The following is a 17,558-nucleotide window of genomic DNA, read 5'->3' on the forward strand; positions in this document are numbered from 1 at the left end:
CAGAGGCATACCGACTATCCTTCTTTCCACGAACAATACGAGACTGGAATAGAACGGAGAACCGATAGAGGTACTCAAGGTACCCTCCGCCACACACCGTCAGGTGGCTTGCGGAGTATGGATGTAGATGTAGATGCAGATGTAGATGTCTTCAGTCACTTGCTGGACTGTGGAGAGACCCTTGTAACAGCTTCTGGTTTCCACCTACTGTAAATGGAGGAGAGAAGGCTCAACGAGGTAGTGACGTTCAGACGAACAAGGACTGCTTCACATTAGCCAGCATTTTGAGTTAGCAAGGAATGCCATCAAATGCACTCATCGGGTACAGCAAGTGCTATACCTGAGGATGTTACTGACATATCTCCTTGCTCATACTAAAGAGATTACATATGTAAAATTCAGCCATAAATCTTCACTGAATTTAAATTCATTACCATATAAAAATTTTAATTTGTGACTACATTCCGCAAATTTTTGATAGTTATTTAAAGGAACTCTCTTGATATTTGAGAAGTTACATTGGGGATTAGTAGCATTTTATTTTCGTTTACGTGTCACATCGAGCTGAAGAAGATTTCAACGCACAACTTTTAATACTCTCATTGTCAGAAGTACTCTCGAATGAGGCGTAAATTTAAATGACGTTTTGAGTGGTACTGAAGTAAAGACAAGTTTCTGTATACTGCTGTTTAACTTGCCTTTGAATAAACTTGTGCCGGCCGGGGTGGCCGAGCGGTTCTACGCGCTACAGTCTGGAACCGCGCGACCACTACGGTCGCAGGTTCGAATCCTGTCACGGGCATGGATGTGTGTGATGTCCTTAGGTTAGTCAGGTTTAAATAGTTCTAAGTTATAGGGGACTGATGACCTCAGAAGTTAAGTCCCATAGTGCTCAGAGCCATTTGAACCATTTGAATAGACGTGCTCCAATAGGTGAATTGCATCTCATTCGACGATCCGCACCACAACCACGAACTTGTCGCGCAAGTGACTGTGTACCGCGTAAAAAAAAGAAAAAGTAGAAGTCACAACAGCCAGCATCAGATTGGAAAAAACCCCACACTACCTAGATGGTCGCATTTAGCAGCGACGTAGAATGGGAAGCTGTTCAATAGCATTATTCAGACACGTTTTCGGTGGTTTTGGCCCACAAACATACAATTACCACAATTTACAATTAGAGCACTGTGTGTTGGACGTTTTGTACCTTATGTGACGTGCTTTTGTGTTCTCCTGTTACAGTGCCGACGACGAACGTGCAGGCGGCGGAAGGGGGCGTGGCTCGGCTGCCCTGTGACATCACCCCCGCCGTGGCCGAAGACAAGCCGCTGCTGGTCATCTGGTACCGCGAGGACCTCAAAGCACCCATCTACAGGTCAGAAATAAATCCACACATAACTTGTTGTTCCGTATACGATTTACTCTTCGCCGTAAAGATCGGTTACGAAAGTTTCACTGTTGAAGGTACCTTTCTCAGTGGGTTGACTCGTGATACGACCGAAAAGATGTAGCTGTTATTCCGGGAGTCCCACTTGCTAGAGTGGGAGTCTAGCCCTATTTAGGCCTTCTGTAGCTTCCCCAGATTACTTTAGGCAGAACTGGTGATCGTTCCTTTCAAAGGGACTCGACCGTTACCTTTCCCCAACCAGAACTTGTGCTCTGTAATATACTTGTCGCCAAATACGAGGTCTATTGTGAAAGTAATGCCCAATCGCACATGAGACAGAAATCACAGTGAAACTTCGAGGAAGCTTTCCACAGATATGTTGGGCAGTGTCTCTGGTATGCCCGTCGATCCAGTCACGTCGCTCTTTTCAGTTCTGAACACGCAGTGAGCACGTAAAATAGCCTAGAAAATAGTATATCCCGCCAAGTATGAGGGCTTCGTGACAAGAGTTCTCCTGTTTTTATGCAGCTCTTATGACATAACTTTCGTTTGCTTCCTTCTTCATGAGAGTACTCGGCAGTGTTATGCGGGAGCATTTAAGGTGCTCCTGGAGCATTTTCGATGGGAAGTTTTGATAACCTATAGTACATCCCATAATTGGTTCCCCCAGAGTTCCATCTCTGCCCACATGAACCACTGGTTATAAAGAAAACATTCTGACACAGATGACTAGCTGTAGATGAGCTTAGAGAATTGGCGGAAAGCACAGACGCTTGTCTTCTATGGCGAGGGTACTGAAGCGTTGGTACAACGCTACGCCTTATGTCTAATTAGATGCGGCGACTACTTAGAGAAGTAGCTGGAAGGTGTAGCTAACTGTTGTAAATAAAATATTTTTGCTTTTCACAGTGGTTTCCATTCCGCGAGCGATAGGTCGTTACATTGCGAACAGTCCTCGTACATCTACATCAGGGCTTCGCAGCAAACGTGCTCCGCGAGCAAGCGGTGAGCACAAACCCGCAACGAGCGAGTACTGTTCCCTCTCCAGGGTCACCGGGAGGAGACCGGTGCAATGTAGATCAGTTACTTCAAGCTGCTGATCATCCTGTCTTGGGTGCTGCACGCTTTCTCAGTTTCTCATTCAGCTGCGCTTCGAAGCCTGATTTACTTCCCATCATGACTGACGCTCCAACTGCAGACACACAAACTAATAATCGCCGTGACAAACGTTTTATACATGACACCAGCGCGGCTAAGAATGTTACATCCAACTGTGTGCTTGTGATATCTACAGTTTCATACAGGGCTAAAGAATATGCAGCAATTTTTTTGCAGGAATATTACAATCTCACTCTGAACGCCACTTTCCATAACAAGTGTGGGATGTATTGAAACGTCCCCTTTGACCATTTATACATGACTGTGCTTAAACTGACACACAATATTTTTAGCGCAACGCAATCTGACTTTGAGAAATCCCTACAAAAGAATGGCCCTGACTAACATTAACCTATACCTTTCACAAATCACTTACCTCACAAAAATCTTCATTACTCGAACTACTGTAATACAGCGAGCGCCACTACTGCCAGCTAAATAAAACATTCAAACTACGGAAGGCACTAACTACTGATAGCCATAGTTAGCAAAATGAAAGATTTTGATAGAGAACAAACAATGTATTTACCTTAATAGTGTTGAAAAATCATAATATACATAGAAACTCATAATATCCAGAATTATAAATTTCAAAACTCCGCCATCTCTCTCCCGACATCCACCACTGCTGGCGGCTCACCTCCAACTGCGCAACGCTACGCGCTGTTCACAGCCAGCTGCCTAACACTACAATGGCGAGTATTACAACAATGCAAAGCAGCCACAGACTGCACACAGCACAGCCAGTGATTTCCATACAGAGGTGGCGTTACCAATAAAAAAACCTAAACAGCCTACTTACATAGCCCCCATGCTCCCCACAAAAAAATTTACAAATTGTTTTGGGCAGTGGCCAATACAGATTTGACAAAATTTTTCATAATTACAATAACAAAGATATCAAATGCACACACTTATTGATGCAATGTTGGTCAAAAGCTAAAATTTTCTCACAGTCCATAAAGACAGTGCAGATTTGTCAACACAGTAAAATTGCAGTGTTTTTCCCAAAGTCTGGGCAGTAAAAGAAAATGCACATGGAAGTAGTGGATTTCCATGCAGTCTTGAAGAAGTAGTGTTGTCCTTCCAACAGAAAGACAATGCTGACTCTCGACATGCAGACAGGTAATGGGCCACAACAGAGTAAACCCACAGCAGAGTCATTCGAAGTTTTGAAGAATATTGGTAGGTAGGTCATCACAGAGCAGACCACTGTAGTCCTGGTAGAGATTACGGTATTGGTGGGCCACCTGAGGTGCACACCCACTGCAGTCCTTGTAGAAATAATGGTATTGGTGGGTCATCAAAGATGCAGACCCACTGTAGTTCTTGTAGAGATGGCCAGCAGCCATCTGTTGTGACTGTGCAGGTGCACAATCACCATTGAAGAGTCTTGCGGATAATATAGCAAGTCCATAACCACCACTTGTGCACTCCCAAAGTTTTTGGAATGTCCTTCGAACCAGCAATGCTGTTATCCAGTCCCTTGCTCAATTATTAACACATGTGCAAACACTAACAGTCCCAACTTCTCACATATTGTCCATATACTATGACCAACAGAAACGTGTGCAATGAAATGTAACTTACAAGTTACTTAATTTGATGAACTGGTGTCAATTACAATTTTATAACATAAGAATACAATAACAAAGGTACAAAATACATCATTAAAAACATAACAATACAGATAACATTTCTAGTAATACAGGCTTTACAAAAGAATAGAAATAGACATATACATCAGTGTTACAGGAATTATGACATAAGTAAATACATAAAAGATCAGAATAATTATTGAAACATCCACTTCACACATGAGCAACAAAACAGAATAAATAATGTCTGAACATCTTTACAAAGTAAATAACAGAGTATTAGAAAAATTCTACAACATAGCTCTTATCAGCTAAACACATAAAGACAGGAAAAACACAAATACACAAGAGTACACAAACACATAGTGGGATAACACAAAAGGAAAGGACAGGGTTTATTTTCAGTGTAACATTTGGTACTGCAGTCCAACCCAAAACTTCATTCCATAGATCTTTCGTCTTATTTCAACCTTTGCTTCCACCAAAAAAATCCTATCCAAACATGCTTTCTGTATTTTTTCGTATAACCTCTCAGTGCATTTCTTCAAATTCATCACAACTCATTCTCTTATATAGTCTACCCCTTCTTAAGCTAACTTAAATCTACTGAGCTCAGATGCTAAACTAAGGGACGAGGCAATGCTGCAGCACAAAACAATTAACACGAACAGCAATGACAAAAAATTCAAATTGGCAAAGTAAGCAACAATATTACAACTAATATGCAATGAGCAGCAAACAAGAAAAATAAATCAGTAATAAACTGGCTTAGCAGAGTAACACAAAGTCAAATTCAGTAACACTATGCCTGGCAAACAGCAGTAACTTATACCTAAACATGACATAGCTCAAGCAGAAAAAATATTACAGTAAAAACAACAATGCAGATAAGGGAAATGTATATTCACATCTTAATGTCTATGTAATTAAAGTGGTGCACCACAACTTATTCTACGAAAAATATTACCAAGTAGTTGAAAAGAAAATTATGTATGCAAGTCCTGTGAAGGGAAATGTCTTTTTGTGCTCCTTCATTTTTTTTAAGTTATTGTTTACTGTATCTGTAGGCATAAAATATCTATATTAGTACATTCATAAAATTTTATTTTAAACAATGCTGCAGTGCAGCTAGAAACTAGATACTAAAGAAAATGAGCAAATAAATACATAAAGCAAGCCATATGGCATTTCTTTCAACTAGAAAGACAGTAGTCATAATCAGGTGTATAGACATAAAAATATTTCTCGTCATTTCATTCGGCATTGCAGTAAATATCATAAATTAAGAGCTCCACAGTGTTATCATGTTTTCAAGTTTGAGGGTGTCGTATTTACGATGCTTTCTACAAAGGAATGTCAACAGCGAGGATAATGGCCTCCCTTTTTTTTTCTACCTGTGAACTCTGGAAAGGCACACCCTAATGGCTTTTTCTCCAGGCGTCTGACACAGCTGGGTGCCCACGACGCATTACGTGCAGGTGGTCACTTAACTTTCTTACGGGAATATTTACGACAGCAGTTTCCGCTACAGTGACAGTCTCATATAAAAATATTTCACAGGTCAAGAATTTGCGTTACAAATCTGTAGAAACAAAATCCTATAAATATAACAGTGTCCAAAAATTTTCCCCGGCATTGTGATACATTCACTCATTTACACACATTTCATAACTCTTAAAGGACGATTCTTGGTTTCCCATAACCTTATTCACAAACCAGAGTCCCTAACCACTACTCATTATTCCTTACCTTTTTACACATATACATATTCATATTCATCAACACGTCTTCAATATTTCATCATAATAACTACATAGCATAATCAGATTCCTCATATAACATCAGCTTATTGATCATAAACATACCTCAACAGCATAATACACATCGTCGTCGTAAAAATAACATCATAACACCTCAGTCAAATCTCTAAAACGTCGTAGCTTTCTGCAATAATTTCAAAACCTAAAGAAGATTCTCTGCTCATTTCAGTAGTGTCATCTACCTCAAACGTACTTTAAAAATCATGATCTCATACCAAATACATCATTCAAAGCTCTGATAGTATCACAATGGTTCTGAAAAATATGAACAGTTCACAAAGTACAGACAAAATACAATTTCGTAAGATCGAAGTTATCCAACAGTGTAATTACGTAAACATCTGTCACTGCCGTAGTAAAAAAGTTTGTCTCTCTCAGTTAAATGATCAGATACCTGTGTAATTATGTGTTACAGAAATATGGTACCGATGTGTAAAGTTGTATAAGCAAATACCATATTAGCTAGGGCTCCTTGTGCTTGCCACACACATGGTACACAAAGTAAGCGTGCACCCCCCTGAGGATTAATGCAATTATACCCTCAGGTGTTACAGATTACAGCAATGGAATGAAATGTATCACGGAAAACTTTCTTTGTAATTCAAAAATCTTTAAAAATAAATGTTTTAAGTACAAAATTAATCACTCAAATACGTGTCCTGTAGCGCGAAATGTGCGTCTTGCTGTAAGATAATCTCTGTGGAAGTGTCGTAGTTATTGTCCTCCGAAAGCTAAATTCTGCAGAAGTCAATGTACTTACCTCATGATAAACAAAAGTGAAATGCTTTGCGTATAGATATCTTACTTATTACGCTTATTGCCGTGATGAAGAAAGTACTGTGCTGTAACGTATTGTTGTGCTACGGAAAAGGCAGTCTCATTGTAGCTATACCACAAAAGTTACTACTAAAACATGTTTTCCTTTCCAGAAGAATTCAGAAAAACTGTGCAGATATAAAACAGAAACACCGCAAAAGCAACATTGTAAATTGTCACTCATTAGTAGCGTCGTGATAAAATCGTGTAGCTGTCACATAAACTAACCACTGTGTCATCTGGTATCTCACAGAAAGTACTTTAAATCCAGAATGTATTTTTAAGTGAACCAAAATGTTGCATTAAAATCTCATTAGCAGTACCAGATATGTTCTAAGTATGTGAGCCTTATAGTCGTTACGTAATCGTGCAACTAACAAGCAAGAATGTACACACACAATAACACTGTGTCGTCTCAACAACCTAGTATTCTTCGATTAAATATCAAAATTTGGAAATTTGTGGTAAGTTCCTATGGGACCCAACTGCTAAGCTCATCGGTCCCTAGGCTTACACGCTACTTAATCTAACTTAAAGTAACTTACGCTGACAACACACACACCCATGCCCGAGGGAGGAGTCGTACCTCCGACGAGGGTAGCCACGCGAACCGTGGCAAGGCGCCCAAGACCACACGGCTACACCGCACGGCCGTTAAATATCATCCGTGAAAGTTTCCTAAGACCTCATTAAAAGTAATGCTGTTTTCTTCCTTCAGATGGCTCCCTTTTGCTTTTTAAAACCTCTTGTACTTGATCAGGTCTTCACATATTCCGTTTTCTATCCTTTGAAGTGCTGTGACAAGCAATACCCATCTCCTCGCACAGCAGGTAGAAAGGCGAAGACATTGTCGGTGTTACACAATGCTGACTCGACCTTAGGTGGCACCGCTGCCAAAACTGACCCTCCGAAATTTCACATTTGCTCTTCTAGTGTGCTGCCGCGATCACATTCTGCGCGCGCATCTCCCTCACGCGTCGCCACGCCGCAACAGGTCTGCTCGCAGGTAAGAGCGTGAGCAGAATTGAGTGCTCGCGCTCAGAATTAGCGAGTTGTTAAGCCTTGATCCATATTTACATCTGTGGTCTGCAAACCATTGTGAAGTCCGTGGCCGAGAGTGCTTCCAATCATACCTCTTCTTCTTAGCTTTAGTCCCGTCTAGTAAACTGGTCCACCCCACTCAGGATTTGGAAAATGTTATTAACTTATTTTTCCTTTCTTTAATATTGCGGGCAGGTGCCCTTCCTGTCGCCACACTCGTCAGTTACCAAAGGGAGGGAAGTCGTCTCTGCACTTTGTAAGCATTGTTCCATTTGTAATCGTTGCTTCAACGGTTTTTTATCGTATTTTATGGGAACCAGCCCAGCATCTCCATAAAGGAGAACCGCCTAAACGCCACACTTATTTTGGCTGGTGCTCCAGCCACCTTCGTTGACCCACAACACAGGTTCGATCATCGTCTGACTCTCTATTCCATCCTAAAACCTAGCGTGCTCTGCGTTACACTGTAGCAGGTATTGAGGGGTTGTATCGCATATCGTGGTGTGGAAATTACATCATATAACACTGTAATATGCAGTCTTATTTATGAGTCACTGACTATTGCCACCAAGAATAACTCCGAAAGTATGATAGCGACTGAAGAGTTTGTGGGGCAAATGTTGCATGAGACAACAGGGCCATAATATGACGTTGGTTTGAAGTGATGACGACTGGTATCAATGCAGTGTTATAATATTCTTATCATGGATTCAGTGGTAATCCTTATCACATCGGCACTTATCAAAGCACATGATAAACAATGTCTTTTACAAATACCCACAAGGAAAAATCCAGAGGCGTAAAGTATGGCGAACGAACCACGACACATCCCCCTCGCGTCCAATCCAATGATTTGGGAATTGTCTCTGCAACTCATTTCTGGCCATCAGCAAAAAATATGCCGGACACCCATTGTGTTGATACTACATTCTGTTCCTTTTTCCTAAAGGTATTTCTTCCAGTAACAGGCCTAACGTTTCTTCCAGGAATGTGGTATACTTCCTACCATTAAGATTTCCTTCGACAAAATAGGGGCCTATAATTCTGTCTCCAAAATCCCACAGCATACATTCACCGACCACGGTTTCTGGTACGTAACTTGCCGCAACCAACATGGATTTTCAGTTGCTCCATAATTTCTGTTATGCAAATTAACTTTTCCATGGTTCGTGAATCTAGTCTCGTCAGTAAATAAAATCAAATCAAGAAATGTGTCATCCCTCTGAATCTGAAGTTGATCACATTGGCAGACTTCAATGGGACGCATACTATCGGTACCAGTTAATTCTTGGTGCAGACTGATATGGTAAGGATGATATTTACGGCGACGCAGAACACGAACAACATTACCCTGGCTCATGCCAGGTTCCCTTGCGATGTGACGCAAACTGACACAGGGATCTCGAACCACAGTGCCAAGAGTACAAATTTCCGGTTCCTCGTTAGTAAATTTCCTTTACCGGATATGTTTCCGATGCGTTAAAGATCCAGTTATGTAGGACGTGTAGGGGGAGTACGTTGAGGATATCTTTCAGCGCATAAGTCTCTAGCTCCCACTGAATTTCGTTGGCATTCTCCGTAAATGAGAAGCATATCGACTCGTTCTTCGAAGGGATACATCATTCATATTCGCTTGATTCGACGATACTAAGTATTACCGTTCCTATTAGAGTTGTATTGCGAAACCATCGAATGGTGTTTATACGTCAGTGGCACGTTAGATGGATACGCCGTATTCGGCAAATATTTACTGTTTGCACGATATACGAGAGAGAATTGTCAGAGCATGTGCTTCGGTAAACGCCGAAGTGATAAGGAATACAGCTCAATCCATGATTAGAAGATTGCAGCACTGCTTTGAACACCTTTTGTAAATGGACGTTCATGCCACCTTTTTGACCTTCGTTGACATTCAAAGACCTTACTGTTACACATCATTGGATCCGTCTCGATAGCCGCGCGGGATTAGCCGAGCTGTCTAAGGCGCTGCAGTCATGGACTATGCGGCTGGTCCCAGCGGAGGTTCGAGTCCTCCCTCGGGCATGGACGTGTGTGTTTGTCCATAGGATGATTTAGATTAAGTAGTGTTTAAGTTTAGGAACTGATGACCTTATTGGTTAAGTCCCATAAGATTTCACACACACATTTGAACATTCGTCTCGATAGCCGCTATCAGAAAATAAGTACCAAACTATAGCATCCCATATAAGAAAAAGTTGACGTTCGTATCTCTGACGCGACCCCACCTAGCAACAAAAAGCAACATCATAAAATAAATAATTTTGAGGCTCCTGATTTTTAGTCTGTCTTGCGTGACAACTGTGATCTGATAGTAGTGTCGGTCTTCTTTATTGAACTGTATTTCAAGGGCTAGATGTGTCGATGAACATGGCTGGGGGCAGGTTAAAATGGACAGGGGAGGGATCGGACAGATTTAGGGGAGGAGGAAATGGATGGAGAAGAGATTCAAGGGAGAGATGCGGATAATGTAGAAGGGTAGTATGCAGGTGGAAAATGAATTGGGGGAGGCAGAGATGGAAAGAGTGGGGGAGAAAGAGGTGGGCAGCTCGAGTGGAGAAGAAGATATGGTGAGAGTGAAGAGACAGAGGAAATCGGCAAAGACAGGGCGAGGAGGCAATGAAGAAACAGATAGGGGAGTATGAGATGGACAGATAGAGGTGGGAGAATGAAATGGACAGATGGAGGAAGAGGGGGAGAGATAATGGGAGGAAAATATGTACACAGGAGGAGGTGTATTCAATATATGTGTCGAACGCACACATGGGCGAAGCTGAGGGGAGAATTCTAGTTTATACTTAGTCACTTTCTTGCTGTTCAGAAAAAAAGTGTGCTCAGTAATGGTCTTTGACCAAAAACCGGTCGCACATTAAAGAATGAATTAAACAGCAGCTTATAGTGTTAGATGATGTCATTTATACAGTTTGTCCGAGTTATAAGGAACTATAAACTAAAAATACTTATCAGGGGTATTTATTATTCCATTCGCATGTGTGCAGTACAAAAAAGAAGGTACAAAGGTGCTGCAGTGTAATTACTCTACTTTTTTCTTCACTGTCCACATGGGATCAACTCGTAAACGGTTGTAGTATGTTTCTAGAGTCCTCAATGCTGGTTGTTGAAACATTTTTAGATACTTAATACATGTAAACATGGTTCGTAGCAGGCTGTAGTACTATGTTTATTTAATCGTTCGATTAGCTAATTTAGACTAAGCGCACGATTAATTAAAAGCCGCATTACAGCCTGCTACGAACCATGTTTATGTTTATTAAGCATGTGAAAGCTGTGGATCTCCACAAACGTAACATTTTTAGATATGCTTTCGTTGGATACTTGGCGTCTACCCTCATGCATCTCCTAGTTCATACTCTTCAACTTCTCCATGGTGCTCTGTCATAGAGCAAATATCCCTATTATTATATGCATTGCACTTCTCTACATACGTTCTGTATCCGCTTACAGTCGTATTTGTTATGGGTCACATACATTTACATAATATTATATGAAGTTCCCACAACTGTTTCTGTAGTCCTAGCAACCATGAAAGTCTTCTACCCACTTACCTATGACCGTTTGCCCCTGGTAGCTGAGTGGTCAGCGCGACGGAATGTCATACCTAACGGCCTGGGTTCGATTCCAGACTGGGTCCGAGATTTTCTCCGCTCAGGGACTGGGTGTTGTGTTGTCCTTATCATCACCATTTCATCCCCATCGACACGCAAGTCGCCGAAGTGGCGTCAACTCGAAAGACTTGCATCAGGTTAACGGTCTACCCGACGGGAGGCCCTAGCCTCACGGCATTTCCACTTACCTATGACCAATCCTATGATTTTTTTCATTTCATTACAAACGATAATACTGAGGTATTTGTAGGAGTTGAGTGGAAATCGTAAGCTTCTTGCCTATAAGGAACGAGTGCTGCATTGTTGTTCAAACCTTCACTTGCCGTTGTTCGATGGGATATTGTAGCGAATAAGTATTTATTCAGCAAAACGATCATCAATAGCTCAGCACAATGAACGCAGTGTGTGTCTTTTACCTTGACCACCTAAAATATCTTTTTATTTAGATCATGATGAAGTCCCATACTCCTTGACAGACCGTACGGGACGATGCGGGAGACCTGCACCGCCGTACTAGGCAAGATCCTAGCGGAGGTGGTTTGCCATTGCCTTCCTCCGACCGTAATGAAGATGAAATGATGATGAAGGTGACACAAAAACACCCAGTCATCTCAAGGCAGGTGAAAAACCCTGACCCCGCCGGGAATCGAACCCGGGACCCCGTGCTCGGGAAGTGAGAACACTACAGCGAGACCACGAGCTGCGGACTTTTATTCAAAAGGAAAATAAAAAAATACGTTTAAACTAAATGTTGTTTAGCGACCTGCGGGACATTAACAAGAGGACCGCCATTCTTATAACTTGTTCGTTATAAAAACACGAACTACAATACTTCTTTCTTTAAACAGTTTAATAAATATTTTATCAGTAATCCATCACCTCTGATTATGATCTATTCAGAAACGTGTCGCAGTGTACCATTCACGTAGACGTGACGTTATTGGAAACATAACACCACACTGACTTTCAGGCGCCAATACTAGGTAACATAACTAACCGAAGACAGTGAAAATTTGTGCCGGATGGAGACTCCAAGACAGATTTCCGGCTTATTGCAAGCGGTCGCTTTACAATTTAGCGGTATACGGCTGATGGTTGTTAATATTTGCGACTGCAAATGCATTTTTTGTATTTCATAACGGCTGAAGTCACCTCGCTGCCTGTTACTCCAGACATGCATGCTTGTGCGTGGGAACTTGGCATCGTAATTCGAAATAATACAGGCACTGCAATACCGAATGAAAGTATTTCTCACGAAGTAAGAGCGCTTCCTCCTCTAGCAGGCTTGATTTCCGCATCATCCCACAATTAGATTTGACTAATGCTTACAGAAGCCCGCCCGGCCAGGCGCGCGGTCTAACGCGCTGCTTCCCGAGCGGTAAGGCTTGCCGGACCCCGGCAGGAATCCTCCCGGTGGATTAATCTCGAGGTCCGGTGCGCCGGCTAACCTGTGGATGGTTTTTAAGGCGGTTTTCCATCTCCCTCGGCGAATGCGGGCTGGTTCCTCTTATTCCGCCTGAGTTACACTATGTCGGCGATTGCTGCGCAAGCACTGTCTACACGTACGCATGCACCATAATTACTCTACCACGCTACACTCATCTGGTACGAGACATTCCCGGGGGAGTTCACTGGGGGCCGAGCCGCACAATAACCCTGCGTTCGGTGTGGGACGGCGGTGGTGTGGGTGGACTGCTGTGGCCTGTTGTGGGGTTGCGAACCACTGAGGGCTATGGCGGGACGGAGCCCCTCCGTCGTTTCTAGGTCCCCGGTTCAATACGCAATGCTTACAGAGGATATGAACTTGAAGTTATCTGCAAAAACAGTAACTGTTATTAGGAGAGCTATTTGTAACACCTTATTATTGACAGATTATTCCTGTCAGATCGTTGCTACAGAGTACGCTCATAGTATAGTTTGCTTTGCTCCAAAGCGTTTTTACACAAAGGAAACTAAAATGAAAAAGTATGTAATCTGATCACGTATTTGTAGCCATAGTGTTACTATAAGAGGACGTTTTTAGATGCAGGCGTAAAGTGTAACATAGTGACTTACTAGGGCTATTCATAAATTAACCTCCTATTGGATATTACAAGCAAACGAAAGCTAGCAGCTTAATGACAATTGAAATGATTGGCGTTGCTGCGTCTCCCGTCAGTTTAGAGGTATGTTCCGTCGTTAGTTTTCTACCAGCAGGAGGAGTCACCGCCGCCGGGATTCATTGTCGTTTGTGTCACATGTATGAGGACTGGGTTATGAATGATGACGTTGCGAGGCGTTGGTGCAGAAAACTCATGGTTGATTGTAAAGATGTGCGGCCTTGACATTTCTTTAGCTTTACCACTGAGAGAGGGAGGAATTTTCGAAGAATCGTGACTAGGGCCGATAAGTAGGTTTCAGTACGTCAACCCGAGAACTAAGGAACAGTGTGAATACTGGAATCTCACTCATTCCCCCAAAAAGTCTAAAAAATTGTAGCAGAAGTTCTCAAACCGTAAGATGTCGTTTACATTTTTTGTGTTCGCAAAGGAATTTTGACAAGTGGATTCGTGAGATTAACGCCTCAGAATTACTGAATTACTGAAGTTTGAAGCTCTTACGAATCTCCGAAAGACAATATACGAGAAACGGTGCAGAATGATTGCCGAAGGAATGGTAACATTTCATTACTTTATCATCAACAAAAAAAGAAAAATAAATTTTACATTTGAGGTGTCGTTTAGAACTTGTACATAGAATCCGTTTCAGCAAGGGAAAAAAGTATTGGTACAGGTCTCAGAGTACATTACTTACACTTTCTCAGAAAGAGTACAAAACATTGTAGTTCTTCAACCGAGTACCTGCTCTGAGTTTTGCTTCCGTCTATACAAGATAGAGGAATTCAGACTTTTTGACCAGAGCCCTTTCCATGCAAGGAAGTGTTAATGTTGTTGAGAGACGATTTTAATTATTTTGTACATCATTAACGCGTAATTTGGAAATTATAGGAGGTGAAATAGTAATGACTCATGAGAGACGCGCATTTCATAGTTCCCCATTCTAAAGTAAGTTTCATTTTCGTACCAGAAGTTATCAAACAGATCTACAGCATTGTGATACTCCGAAAAGATAGTGATCTCATGAAAATTCATGTGGAACTTAACTATAGCCTTCTTTTCTGATAATTGTATGATGTTTATGATCAATCATTTACTGATTAGACCTAAAATTTACTTAAATATCTCCTTTGAGCAACAGTTACATATTTTATAATGAAAGGAGGCATGCAGATGCATATTTTTTCTTAGTTAATTTGTTGTTTCTTGATTCAAGGACTATTTTACAGTAATATGAAATACGTCAGCTTTTTACAACAACAAAACAGAAAGGTAAGTCTACCTTTAATCTTATTAAGAAGCTCAAGTTTTATACCTGTACGCATGTATTTATCCTCAGGTCTGGTTTAAAGAGGATTTGTACACTTTGTATAATACTCTTTTATATACAGACACGCATGTGACAGCTTATGGGGACTCCCCATTCAGAATAACGCTTCATTTCTGTACAACACAATATTGCATGCAAATTAGTTGATAATGACGAAACTAATGTAATGGTATTCACTTACACCTCATCACTAGTAGTGGCAGACATTGCACATAGTCCGTACGCTACACATACGGACACAAACTGGCAGAGGATCCATGACAATAACATTTCCTTTTCTTGCATTACTTCTACTTCCTCATTTGGCTGTCTGAGAAGTAGAAGTAATGGCTGCCGCTGTATTCACTATTTCAAAAACTCATCTGCAAACATAAATAGTCGGGAAGAGACAAATATATTTTGCTTGTGAATAAAGACACAAGCTGTTTAAAAGTAAAACATTTTAGCTACTTATTAATTACGCAGAAGAACCTGTAACTATAGAATACTTAGCCTTCAGATGCCTCCATCACCTCTATTTGCGACCCCACAAACATCGCATAGAGTGTTATGTGCATAAAATCGTCTTTTCAGAACCTTCGTTCCTACCTTTAGCATCTGTCCTAATGCTGCGCTATGGGCTACTGTCTATTTGTTCAATTTGGCCAATTCTTGTCAGCACTGGTGGGAGCGAGAATATAGCAGAATCTGCTCGATTGTCTTCTCTCCTCTGTTGTATTGTGTGGTAAGTTTTGTAACGTTTATAGCTGCTTGTGGTACTGTACATACCGACTTGTTGTTCGTATCGAAAATTACTTCAGGACGCACATGTTTGAATAGTTTCCACAATGAAACTTTTCTCTAAATCTAACTGAAAATCGAAAGAGATTCTTGTTCTACGTGATGCGTACTAGCGGTAAGATACAATCAATATTTTCACTCCCTGATGACAATGGTTAACGTTACCAACGAAAGTGCCACTAAAGCAGAGTTACTAAAGATGGTTTTCCGAAATACCTGCCGTGATGAACTTATAGTAAATATCCCGGAATTCGTATCAAGAATGGAAGCGAACGTGATTAACTTTGAAGCACACAGCATCTCTGTAGCGAAGCAATATAAGTCAGTTAGTAAAAGGAAGTCTTCCGATCCAGATTGTACACCAGTTCGGTTATTTTAGAAGTGCGCTGATGAAATAGCTTCATTTTCTTGCAAACATATTCAGCTGTTCCCTCGACGAAAGATCCGTACCTTTAAGATGGAAGGTTTGAAGGACCACAACAACGCTCAAGAAAGTAAATTGCAGCAATCCGCCGAATTACGGGCCCGCGTCTTTGACGTCGATTTTCGATGGCATTTTGAAACATATGCTGTGTTGCAGCATTATGAAATATCTCAAAGAATGCAATCAATCGAGACTCAACAACCACTGATTCAGAAAGCATTATTCTTGTGAAAAACAACTGGAACTTTATTCTCATGAAGCAATGAATGCACGTCTGTGGAGTACCGTCTTAGCTGTGCGAGTGAATTCGTGATTTCATGTTAGAAGCGTCACAGTTCGTATTAAATGACTGTAGGTCATCTACTGAAGACGGAGGGATATATGGCGTTCCCCAGAGAACCGTTATAGCTTCTCTGCTGTTCTTAATCTATTTAGGAGACAATCTAAGCAGTCATATTACACTGTTTGCAGATGATGCTGTCATCTACTGTCTAGTGAAAACATCAAAAAATCAAACTGAATTGAAGATCGATTTAGGTATCTATAATCTATGAATAAAGGCTATTCACCCTAAATAATAAAAAGTGTTGGTTCTTCCTGATGAGTTGTAAAAGAAATTCCGCATAACTTGGGTTACGGGATAAATCACACAAATTTAAAAGTTACCGAAGTTGAATGCCTACGGTTTGCCATTACAATTAACTCCCGTTAGAACCGTTACATAGGAACTGTTGTAGGTAAACCGTTTTATTGGCAGAACGCTTATAAGATACAATATTCTAATGATGAGACAATGTCTGTTCTCTTCTGAAGCACTGCTTCGCAGTATGGGGCGGTTAGCAGGTAGGATTGAGAAAGGACATCGAAAAAAGTTAGAGGAGCAGGTCGTTTTCTTCTATCGCGAATAGGTGAGAGAATGTCACGGATATAATAAGCAAGTTGTGGTTGCAGTCAGTAGAACAAAGGCATTTTTCGTTACAGCGAGGTCTTTTCACAAAATGTCAGTCGCTAAGACAAAAAAGGAAAGGTGCAGTACGAGCGAATTATTCGGTGGAAATCGGTAGATCTGATATACGTGTACAGAGAAACTAGTGATTACAATTTCAGAAAAATTGAATGACGCCTTAAAGAGAAAGAGCTTCACAAATTGAGCACGTCAGCAACGCCTTGTTCCATCTCTGGAGGTTATGCAAACGCTTACTCGGCTTTGAATTGACAGAGTTGTTGGACGTCCTCATAAGGGATATTGCGCCAAATTCTGTCCATTTGCAGCGTTAGGTTGCAAAAATCCTTAGCTACTCGGAGGGCTAGGGCCATAATGCTGCAAACGTTCTCAACTGGAGAGAGACCTGATGATCTTGCTGGCAAGATGGGCTTTGGCAAGCACGAACAGCAGAAACTTTTACTGTGTAGCGGGCAACCATTATCTTGTTGGAGTGTAAGCCTAGATGGGCTTACCATTAA

The 17,558-nt window shown here is 41.3% G+C and overlaps 1 protein-coding gene across 1 annotated transcript in view; it reads left to right on the top strand.

Annotated features, from left to right (window-relative positions):
• LOC126188497 (nephrin-like) overlaps positions 1 to 17,558 on the top strand; it is a 758,389-nt gene that overhangs the window by 460,504 nt on the left and 280,327 nt on the right. The window contains exon 2 of the mRNA XM_049930101.1: positions 1,243 to 1,375. Within this exon, the coding sequence (XP_049786058.1) occupies positions 1,243 to 1,375 (133 nt within the window). The remainder of the gene's footprint in view (positions 1 to 1,242; positions 1,376 to 17,558) is intronic.

Source organism: Schistocerca cancellata, chromosome 5 (assembly GCF_023864275.1).
Source record: "Schistocerca cancellata isolate TAMUIC-IGC-003103 chromosome 5, iqSchCanc2.1, whole genome shotgun sequence".
In the NCBI taxonomy this organism is placed as follows: Eukaryota; Metazoa; Arthropoda; class Insecta; order Orthoptera; family Acrididae; genus Schistocerca; species Schistocerca cancellata.